Raw genomic sequence first — 10922 nt, 5'->3', positions numbered from 1 at the left:
GAAATAATTAGACCATCTAACCAAGGTGCTCTAATTAGACCACTAGACTAGAGTGTTCTAATTAGAACACCAGAGTGCTAGGAAGACCATCTCTCTACCAGAACACGGTGCTCTACAGACGACCAGTACGATGACCAAGATCAGATATTTATTAGACTAGATATGTTAGTTGGCATATTTAATAGGGTGGTTAGGGAAATGCCACACCACCTTTATTTTTTTAGTACAACGATAGATTTTACACTAATGGAAGAAGGAGTTCGGCTAAACCACATAATGGTCAACCTAAGTTTTGTATCGAATTCGCCATCTACTATATTTGAACCTAAGACCTCTTAGTGAAGAGGAATACCACCAGAACATAGTACTGAGTAGCAGAGAAAAGATGGAGCTTTGAGCCATTTTTATGTAATTTTAAGCAAATATATAGACAGACTAGAGTGGATGTAATCCCGTTTATAGGTAAACCACTATATATTCTTGTGTTCATTTTTAGCCCAGTATTTACAGACTAGAATGGATGTAATCCCGTTTATAGGTAAACCACTATATATTCTTGTGTTCATTTTTAGTCCAGTATTTAACAGTTCATGTCCCAAGCCGACCAAGGGCTAAGTATCTTTCATTGTTTCATTCAGAATCTGTGACTGTCCATCGGGATTCGTTTGGATTTGGCCTGTTTGTAATTCATCCCTAACTAACTTGACGTAATTACCTTGAAATTTAACTTATCCAACCTTGCTCTCCATTGTTAAGCTTGGTTAACCATTTTCTGAGCCCATGGTCCAATGAAAAGAAATTCAAGATTAATTGAGTCATGAAATGCATAAGAAACCCAAAGCAAGCAGCCATCATTGAGCAAAAACTATCCAGCCCATCTACATCCAGATTGGGTTTGTCGAGTTTGAAACAACTTTCAGCCGCAGTTGTTTTTATTTTTTTAGTTTATTGCTTGTTTGCTAAGAATTTTAATTTGTCTTTTGACTTTTTTCTTCATTTTCTTCTATGCTAAAGTGTGTGTGTATATATACACACACACACACGAGCCAAATGAAAAATTAAAGACAAATGAATGGAAGTGGTGGGAGGGAGGAGGAAAAATTTAAAGGAGGCTATATGAAAACAAAATCCATTAAAATTCCTCAAATCTCATTAAATACACCCTCAACCAATTTAGCTCATTTTCTCTCTATCTTGTCGTCTTTCTCCAACCCTCTGCTCTATCTCTTGTTGTTCCTTATGGTAACTGGGTACGAGCCTGATATGCCATTCACAATGGTCATCTATACGCTTGATGCACTACGAGGCCAATATTGTTCTAAGAGGATGATGAATAGGTTTTGAAACCTAAAATTTTATACTCAAGTGCAATTGATGCTTTGTTGTACTTAGTTTAGTGCACGAGGCTGAACACCTCTTTAACTGTGAATATTTTAGCAACATACATTCATGCGCCTACACGTAGACACTAGAAAGGTGTAAAAGATGTTCTACGATATCTAAGTGGTATTATGGATTTGAGTTTGTTCTATCCCTACTCAACCATGAGTGGAGTTGTCATCCTTCTCGGTCCTCGAGTTGATTCTTGCTCTGTTGGTTATGCTGATACTAGGCAGTTATATCACCCGCATAAGGCAAGACCCTAAACGGGTTACGTTTTTATAGTTGGTGGAACTGCAATATCTTGGAGGTCTACTAAGCAAACTTTAGTTGTTACCTCTTCGAAACATACTGAGATACTCACCCTCATAGCGCTCGTGAGTGTACATGGTTTAGAGTCATTTTCAAGCATATTCGAAGCACTAGTGGATTGTCATCTGTATTGATGTCCCAATAATGATATTTGAGGATAATTGTACATGGATAGACTAGATTTAGAAAGGATATATCAAGGGAGACCACACCAAGCACATTGCGTCGAAGTTCTTTTTCTCTCATCAGCAACAAGGGCATCAAAAGATCAAAATCAAGCGAATTTGTTCCAATGACAACCTTACCGATCTCTTTACTAAGTCATTACCAAAGTTCAGTTTTTTGAAGCTAGTTCGAGAATTTGGAATGCATAAACTGTCCGAATTATACCGCTTGTAGTCTAATTAAAGATTTTGTTAAACTTAGGAGAAGTATCATTTAGATACCTAGTTGACCTTAATGTACTCTTTTCCCTTAGTTCAGGAGCATTTCTCCCATTGTTTTTGCTAACTTGACAAGATTTTTTTTTTGAGCAAGACACCTATCCTAAGTTGGTCATACTCTGATGTGAGCATTAATCACCACTTGTTTTCTTTAAGCTTCGACTTTGCACTTCTCACTTCTTTCCCGAAGCTTTAAATTTTGTCCCGTTTTACGTTTTACCATTATTAAGTATTTGTGAATATTATCAGTTCTCTTGAATAATATTAACTACAAGACTCCCTCAGTGTGTAACAACAAAATCATAAGACTACCAAATAAAACAACCAATTGCAACCCATAAAAAGAGAAAGGAAAAAAAAAAAGAAAGGCAATTACGAACCAATTGAGCCCCATTTCTCTCTCTTGCCGTCCCTCTCCTACCCTCACGGCCTCACGCTCTTGATTTTCCTTCAACACCGTTTTCATTTTGCACGCAACAAAACATGAAACCATCGCCATCATCCACGTTACATCATTCAGAGTTACATAAATCACAAGATTTCAATACACCCAAAAAATACTCAATACATTCAGAAGCAACTGCAAACCCCAACCCACCTACCATTTTAATCTCCCCGCAAGTAACTCCAGGAAAACTCCATCAACACACACCAAATTATACAAAAAATATTAATTAAATAATTAATTTCATCAACACATTTTCTACGACTTTCTGTGCCCTCCTGCAGCCTGCTGATCTCGGAAGATTTCTCCATCAAATCACGCAGATACGATAAGAAGGCAAGAAAACAAAAACATTGGGTGCCCGGAAAAGAACGAGGCAGGAAGCCCGCATCTTTTTGGAGCCGAATCAAATCTGGCAAACCTTGAGGGGTTGAGGCCTCGCTTGTCGTTGAAGCAACCTATTTACAACGACGACGACGAGGAGTGCAGGCCTTGGCGTCGGAGATTTTCCATGGCGTTCACTTGGGCTTCTGCTCTCAGGACCACTCTCCTCCTCCTCCTTCTGGCCGCCGTTGCCACTGCTTGTTTTACTCTCCCTATTGAAAAGGTTCGGTTTTTCTTATCTGGGTCGGTTTTGTTTTCGTGTTTTGATAGCTTAATCTGTGAGTTTCTTCCTTATGGGTTTTGTTTTCCGTTTAGTTTTCGGTATGGGGTTTCGATAATTGGATGATTTTGCTTGTGCGTTTTGATTGATTTTGTGATGTTTGATTGGGTATGCATCTTTTTGTTGATTGGATTATTGGGTAGGTCTTACATTTCGAATTGGTGGAAATTTTGGATTTTGCTGCAGCTGTGTTGATTTTTTTCCCACTAGAACTATTCTTTGGTGCTTTACATTTTTCTGAAATTGAGGGTAAAATTTGAATGAAATATAGGGAGGAGCCCAATTTGAATGGGATTGCGTTTTCAAGCATGCCGAAAATGCTGAACTCAATTTGATTGTTTGTTGATTTCTAACTAGGTTCTTATCACTTGAATAGTGACATGGATATCTTTGTTGCTCGTTAGTCTATCTACAATTGCAGTTTCCCTTTCGTTTGAAATGTGACAATGCAGTACGACTTCTCTTGCTAAATAGCATTAATTCTGTCAGCTGCAATAGGAGGTCTTTTTGTGGATCACTTCCTTGAGACCTTTTCGTACCTCAATTATTTGGCAAAGATGCTGATACTGAAGTCTCTTATTCGAATATGGTCATGTTTGTTGATTGATAAAGTAACTGGTACCTGCAGATTTTGAAGGACTTCTTATTATGGGTTGAGCATGATCTTGGTCCTTGGGGTCCCCTTGTGCTGTAAGTAAATTTTAGGGCTTTAATTTTGTTTCTATTTCTACCATTTTTTTTTTCTGGGTTTTGACTCTGACTAATAATAATGTGCATGTCTCATTTTGATTGCTGTCATAATTTCAATCATAATGCTTAGTCACAGAAACAGATTGCTGACAGGTTAAATTGTCCACAAACATGAGTTACTGGTTAAACAGTGATAGACTGCCTCTGTTTGCCCTTTCAACTTATATTTCTTTGGGTAACATGCAGGGCTATTGCATACATCCCACTAACAGTTTTGGCAGTACCAGCTTCAGTACTTACTGTAAGCATTTGTCCGATGCCTTAGCAATTGTTGTTACTGCACTGTAATTCTTGTCGAATAATGATCTAGCATATGCTTTGCCTACTTCACTTAAAGTTTTCTTTTACTGTTATATTCTGCAATAACCAGTCATGGTCTAGAGGGGAAAAGAGAGGAGAAAACTTAAAGAAAGAATTTTTTTAAATTTTTTTTTATTAATGGTTCAGCTCGGTGGTGGTTATCTTTTTGGCCTACCTGTTGGCTTTGTTGCCGACTCAGTTGGAGCCACTATAGGTGCAGGGGCTGCTTTCCTTCTTGGAAGAACTGTAAGTTTCCATTCTAAGCTCTTGTTGTTTAGAAAAATTTCCTGGTGTTTAAGTTCTGAAAAAAAAGATAATATATAATTGCATTTATGTGTGTGTGTTTGTGTGTGTGAATATATAATTGCATTTGTGTGCGCGCGTGCGTGTGCTCCCATTGGTCATAAATATAGTATGTATGCTTTCTTTATCTTATTCTTAAATTCCCACACAGATTGGGAGATCATTTGTTGTTTCCAGATTGAAGGATTATCCTCAGTTCCGGGCAGTTGCCATTGCAATTCGGAGATCCGGATTTAAGGTTTGTGTGATTCATATTTTACCTTCAAAAAATGAATTAACATTTTCAGTGTGCACATTTAATGGCGTTTCCACGTGCATCTTACCTTATTAATTTACCCTAATTTAATTTTTTTACAAATGGTAAACAATGAAGCATGGAAGTAGTGAAATGGCTACAGCGTAGAATGAACGTTATCTATAGTAGAATGTAAATAGATGCTGATATTACTTGTTTCATTCTTTCTGCAGATTGTTTTGTTGCTTCGTCTTGTGCCCTTGCTCCCCTTCAACATGCTAAATTACCTCCTCTCTGTGACTCCTGTTCCAATAGGACAATACATGCTGGCTTCCTGGATAGGGATGATGGTATTTTCTTCACCCTCAACTTTTATGTGATTCCATCCCAACATATTGCTATACTATGTTCCGTTCTAATCACAAGTAATGGACACAATGTTTTTCATTTTAAAATGCATAATGGGATATTGTCATAGTTTATTGTCGCTTTTCTTTCGATATATATGTTGATCAAGATGGTTGTCTTAGTGTATGTTTACAAGAATATAATTGTATGCTTGACTAGCATGCTTTGTTCACGTTGTGAAGTTAGCATTTACCCCTTTCAGTTACTCCACATGTTATAATTTGAGCTTGAAACATGCTACCCATTCATCCATCATGACTTCTTGTGGTCCATCAATTACACTCAATTGTGAAAATAGTTCAGCATCTTTTAGACATCGGTCATATCAATTTAACGTATTAGAGGGAGAGTTGCACTGTGTTAAAAGGTGGTCTGTATATTTATGAATTTGTGAATTTAATATGTGATGCAGATGCACGCTTCCATCTGTCTCAAGCTGATGTCAGTCTTTTGTTTGGACAATATTTAAGTTATGAACGTAACATATAGGCATATATTGGTAAATACGTGTGCAAGTTCTGATTAGGGAACTTGTGTACGAATGCAAAATACATGTGCTCTTTAGGTCCCTACCAGGCTGAGTAATATTAATTGTTTTATCAACTGCTATTTTTTGTTGCAACGTAGTTTCAGAGACAACTGGACAAGTTTCCTGAGCAGGCTTCAAACTTAAAACTTTATGTTAAAGAGAGATCTTTATCATAGGGGGAGATTTTTTGTTTCACTTCGATGTTCATGTGTTCAATGTTGGTTCTGTTACAGCCAATAACACTTGCGCTTGTATATGTTGGAACAACTCTTAAGGATCTTTCTGATGTGACGCATGGATGGGGTGAATTTTCAAAGACCCGTTGGGTAAGAGCTACCTCATCTTTTATCTGTTCTGGACTGCTTGTAATTTTTTAATTTGTTCAAATGATCTCTCCTCAACATTGTTTACTGAGATTTAGTATCTGGTGCATGTTGCGAGCATCCTGTCCCAAAAGGGTGTATCGTAACTGTTTGTTATGGACATATAAGCTCTTAGAGAGCACAATTTATAGATTTCAAATTAGGCTTTGGGATTTGTATAGCATTGTTTCTTCATTTTCTTTATCTCTGACATGTGTTCTCTCTCTTATATTTTGTATGCAGGCTTTTGTCATACTGGGCCTTGTAGTCTCCGGTAAGTTGCAGCATCTGGCAAGCACACACTACCTGTTTTTTTTCAGCCAACCTTCTCTTCTTTTTCTTCTTAGTATTGGGAGCATCGGAACTACCATGCTTGATAAAAATGTTTGGGTTCTTACTATCAGTAGCATGAAGCGTAAGATAAAAATGACATGTCAATGAAACAAAGAAGAAAGAAATAAGCAGCGAAACGGGAAAAAGATGATTTTTGAACTTTGGCACACTCTAAGTAGGAATGCCGGTGCTGTTGGATTTACAAGTGTGTTGAATAGCTAAGGGGGGAAATAATGGGAACGGGAAATATTGAAATCACTCCTGAAATTTGTAATGTTAGCATTTTTTACATGTGTGGTAGTCATTTATTAATTGCAGTTAAACAAAGCATTTTGATATTTCCCCAAAAGAAGATTATGGACCAGGTGAAATTGCTACTACTGGAAAGGGGCTAATAAGCAAAACTTGGTTATACATTGTACTACAATTGATGTTTCTGTCCATACATTGAAGTTTTGAAGTATTCTGTTTTCTTTTTCTTTGGCTTGTTTGCAGTGATTTTAATGATTTGTGTTACAAGAGTTGCCAAGGCCGCTTTGGATAAAGCTTTGGCTGAAAATGAGGATATTGATAACATCGATATTATACCAGAGTTACCTGTTGTCTCCGAAGCACCAGTGCATCTCAACCAGCCGCTTTTAATCAAGATAGATGCGCCTGACGACCATCATGAGAAATGAAATCCACGCTCTCTGTAAATTCTTCAGTCCCACCTCCTCCTTTCAAAGTGTTATGCTCAATTAATACTGCAGCATCAGATAGTCATCAATTTGATCCCTGTACAGTCTCCCATCCTTTAGATTTTGTAATTTGGAACAAATATGGCTTAACTTGACCATTAAGAATGAATTATTTGAGTCTAACTTTTGTCCCTTTCAACATGAAATGAAAGATTAAAGAAATCATTGAGGTCATTTTTGTGGGGCTTTGAATGGTTGGTTTAATGTAAAGCAAACGATTAATCTATTTGCTCCCTATAAGTCTAGTATTTATACAGAAGATTTGTTGTGCCCTGTGTTGTCCTCTTGGACAGTTGGTCGAAATACGAGTCGCTTTTACCATTATTTTATTATAAATTTTCTTTCTGTGACGAATCGACGGTTGGATTTGCCCTGGTGTCATGGTAATGTATCTGTTGAATATGATGTTGTGAGTGAAGAATAGTCAGAAATTTGAAGATTTGGTTTGGCAAGAAATGAAGAAAATGATCCACCTGCCACAAAATTAGGCTTTGTGTTCTACCAGCACAAACACCCAGCCCCAAAAGTCAAGGGAGGATTCTTGTATATCACACAGGTATACATCTCCGTCACCCTTAGCGCTTGTGAAGTGAGTCACGTGACGAGGGCTATAAGGTGATGGCGTTATATATCTCCGGCCACGCTCGAGTTTCCGCCAGGGGCCATGGCCCATGAGAGAAGTTCCAATCTGCTTGTGGTCCAAATAACCAGGGTTTGATTTATGCTAATGGATAGGAATTGGAGTGATTGTGGGAAGCAAAAGGTGATAGCTTTGAAACTTGAACAGGAGTGAGTGAATCAAAAGATAAGTTGGAATAACCAAATGGAAAGCAACATCATATACAAATGAGACCTCATCATTAAGCTTGGCGTGCAGTGTGGGTGCCATCTCTCTCTTTCTCCCTCCCAAACAAAGGAAAAAAGCAGTAAAAAGCAGTCTTTACCATTTTTAAAATTAATTTTCTGTCTCCACGCTTTCTTGTGTTGAAATTTTGGCCCTTTGAGACCCTACCACTTCCTTAATGCAAGGGCTAACAATATTCTATCATGTCACATGTTCCCCTAAGGAAAAATTATAGTGTGTAACTAGGATATAATCACTTGTTATAAATCTAAGTCTTAACTAAATATCAATAACCTATTGATCAGATATCAACGACCGATCAAATGTTGACGAAATAGTGATCTTATATTGAAACACTGATTATTTTGGCAATCGAGATTTGAAAAATAACCTATTTTTCCCATTTATATGATCCCACTTTAAAAGTTAATCTCAATAAACTTATATTATAATATGTGAACTAGTTATACCAGGTGATTGTATTCTAGTACCACCAAACTAATCACAGCCATCCATTCAAGAATATGAGAAAGTATGTCATGAATTGACTTTATGGGGGTCATTACACAGGTTATATATATGGACTTAAAGATGTCAAATATGAGTGGAGTGAATCTTCTGCAACACAAAAAACCCAAAAAATGCATGTTGTCTTTAAGTCCAAGGTGGCCAAAGTCACCAAACATTTCAAGTCACTCCAATCAAAAATGCCCAGATTTGGTATCTTCCCAACTGGTGGCTGCTTTGATGGATGCAGGGATCACACACAGCAATCCTCAGGATTTGGAACTAGGGTTTGGAACCTGAGTGACAAGCCTGTGGAGCTGCAGATAAGAGTTGGGTCCATACTAAAAAAAGTTCACACTTTGAAACCAGGCTGCTCAAAGAGGCTGAAATGCAAGAGCATATACAAGGCCTACATGCCCGGCGGAGAGAGTGGCGGCAGCGGCGGTGGTGGCATGAAGGGCTTGCTGTATTACTACGACGAGACCTGCCACCCTTACGTTTGGATTCATGACACTGGTGGTGATACTTTGAGGATGGTCAAGCAGCAATATATCAGCCTTGAGGACCTCAGGGACTCTTGTGAGATCAGGATTTTCAGGGATCATCAGAGAGGCTGCGTTTTAGTTCGGAAGAAACCGAGGCCGGATTTTTGCTGATGGGATTGGTTTTGATTTTGCTATCTGTTTTTGTTAGTCTGTAATGTTATGTGTTTGTATTGGCATTGTTAAAGCATGCTAATCTTTCACGTCTTTTGATTTTTTTTTTCCTCGTTGGAGGGTTAATTTGTTTGTTTTATTGTGTGTGATTGAAGAATTCAGATGTTTTATGGTCAAATTATGAAGAAATGTGTATGTAGCAGTAGCACCAAGATGTATACTGAATGAAATTGTTGCAGGTTTGGATATGGTTTTTCTTTATGTGGAGTTTGGTCATTGAGAAAAATAAAAAGGGAGAAGAAGAGAAAACGGAAAAAAAAATGAAAAATGAAAAACGAAATGGTACTAAGGCTTTCTTGTTGTTGAATTGTGTTGTGTGGGGAGGGGGCTGGATGATTTACTGTTTTGAATACAATAAAAATCATGTATGTCATCGGTGGTGCCACTGAGACAATATATTGATTGCAAGAGAGTTTACCTAGTGACGATGTTATGATACTGCATAGGTGCTGGCTTTGAACCGAAATTAGTTGGTTAACATGTTGATTGTGTAGTGTGTTTGTAGTGTTTATTTTGTTGCTAGATTCTTTTTGTCATCAGGACTCGAAACCATATTTTGTTATAAAATCAAAATGAAATCGTTGAACAAGGCAGTTTTAGTTGTTTAATTACACTAGAGTGTATAAATACATGAAAGGTATGAATACGGCAAACAACATCATTCTTATGTACTTCCAATTAACACAAGTCGTTCAAATGCAATCATCAATAAAACAAGCTTCTTCTTCCCACTTTTAGTCCGTGAACACCAGGATGTAAAACAAGGCAACTATCCCACTCGAACTGGAGTACCAACTAAGAACACACGGGACAGGCAATGTATTGGACAAAGGCTAAGATGGCTCGGAGGAAAAGATCCTTGGCGTGGAACCTGTAATGGCATACCATTTGTATTGGGGAATTCTCACATAATCATTTTAATGTCTCACACATTTTTTTTTTCTTTTTAGCTATTTAATTGAATAAATTGGTTATGATTTTTTTTTTAATACAACTATATATTTACATTAAGAGGATGAGAGAATAAATTCGTTGCGAAATTACCATTCTCGAGATTCGAACATAAAATCATCTCCAACCGAAAGGACTAAACATAGCTACATCTAGAATTTTAGCCCTGCCTCAGTAACTTATTAGTTTTTAGTCTATACTTTAAATTTATTAGTTAATTTAGTTAAATTACCGTTGGATGTTTTCAAAGTTAGCCGTTGAATTTGTATCAATTATTCAACTGGAGAGTTGGGTCCCAAAAAAATGTGCTAAAAGAGGGACTACATTTGGTAAGCCTGATGCCGCTATAACCAAATAATGGTATGGTGGACTCTATAAAACTATAGTGCAGTCGTGGAGATGAGTTATTGAGCAAATTAGATCATTTTTTGGCATTTAGACCTTTGGCCTTCTCTATTGGAGATGATCTAAGATCTCTAACTTACAAGTGAAAAAAAATACTATTAAATCATAATACTAAGTAATAACTACAATCATGATTAAACAAGAGCATGTAAGGACTTAATAAGGCGTGTGCTTATCATTTCCTTTGCAGACGTGATGTGAAGAAGTTACCTTCCAAAGACCAGTGTCGTGAAGAGCCGATCGCACCATCCATACGCAACCAACACTTCCAGCTCGAGTGAGCGGCAACTCGAGC

General features: G+C 37.4%; 2 protein-coding genes across 2 annotated transcripts; both read left to right on the top strand.

The window, feature by feature from the left end:
- The first annotated feature begins 2684 nt into the window (after window positions 1-2684).
- LOC103942553 (TVP38/TMEM64 family membrane protein slr0305) lies at window positions 2685-7378 on the top strand. The gene is made up of 9 exons (XM_009352740.3): window positions 2685-3187; window positions 3873-3934; window positions 4181-4235; window positions 4442-4540; window positions 4749-4835; window positions 5066-5182; window positions 6003-6095; window positions 6375-6405; window positions 6960-7378. The coding sequence occupies exons 1-9, from the start codon at window positions 3092-3094 to the stop codon at window positions 7142-7144; spliced, it is 825 nt and encodes a 274-aa protein (XP_009351015.2). The 5' UTR covers window positions 2685-3091; the 3' UTR covers window positions 7145-7378.
- A 1256-nt stretch (window positions 7379-8634) lies between these two features.
- On the top strand, window positions 8635-9459 carry LOC103942552. Its single transcript, XM_009352739.3, has one exon. It carries the CDS (start codon window positions 8690-8692, stop codon window positions 9209-9211), a length of 522 nt encoding a protein of 173 aa, XP_009351014.1. The 5' UTR covers window positions 8635-8689; the 3' UTR covers window positions 9212-9459.
- The last annotated feature ends 1463 nt before the right edge of the window (window positions 9460-10922 follow it).

Source organism: the organism of the source record quoted next, unplaced genomic scaffold (genome assembly GCF_019419815.1).
Source record: "Pyrus x bretschneideri cultivar Hongxiangsu unplaced genomic scaffold, Pyrus_bretschneideri_v1 Contig21, whole genome shotgun sequence".
Taxonomy (NCBI): Eukaryota; Viridiplantae; Streptophyta; class Magnoliopsida; order Rosales; family Rosaceae; genus Pyrus; species Pyrus x bretschneideri.
The sequence above is the reverse complement of the archived record's forward strand: the minus strand, read 5'-3'. Positions and strand labels throughout refer to the sequence as shown.

What these genes read in the sequence shown, in the direction of transcription:
- LOC103942552 (XM_009352739.3), top strand. Translation starts at nt 8,690, where the DNA reads ATGCATGTTGTCTTTAAGTCCAAGGTGGCCAAAGTCACCAAACATTTC.
- LOC103942553 (XM_009352740.3), top strand. Translation starts at nt 3,092, where the DNA reads ATGGCGTTCACTTGGGCTTCTGCTCTCAGGACCACTCTCCTCCTCCTC. An exon ending in CCTTGGGGTCCCCTTGTGCT is followed by an intron (nt 3,935 to 4,180) that starts GTAAGTAAATTT and finishes GGTAACATGCAG; the next exon opens with GGCTATTGCATACATCCCAC. An exon ending in TACCAGCTTCAGTACTTACT is followed by an intron (nt 4,236 to 4,441) that starts GTAAGCATTTGT and finishes TTAATGGTTCAG; the next exon opens with CTCGGTGGTGGTTATCTTTT.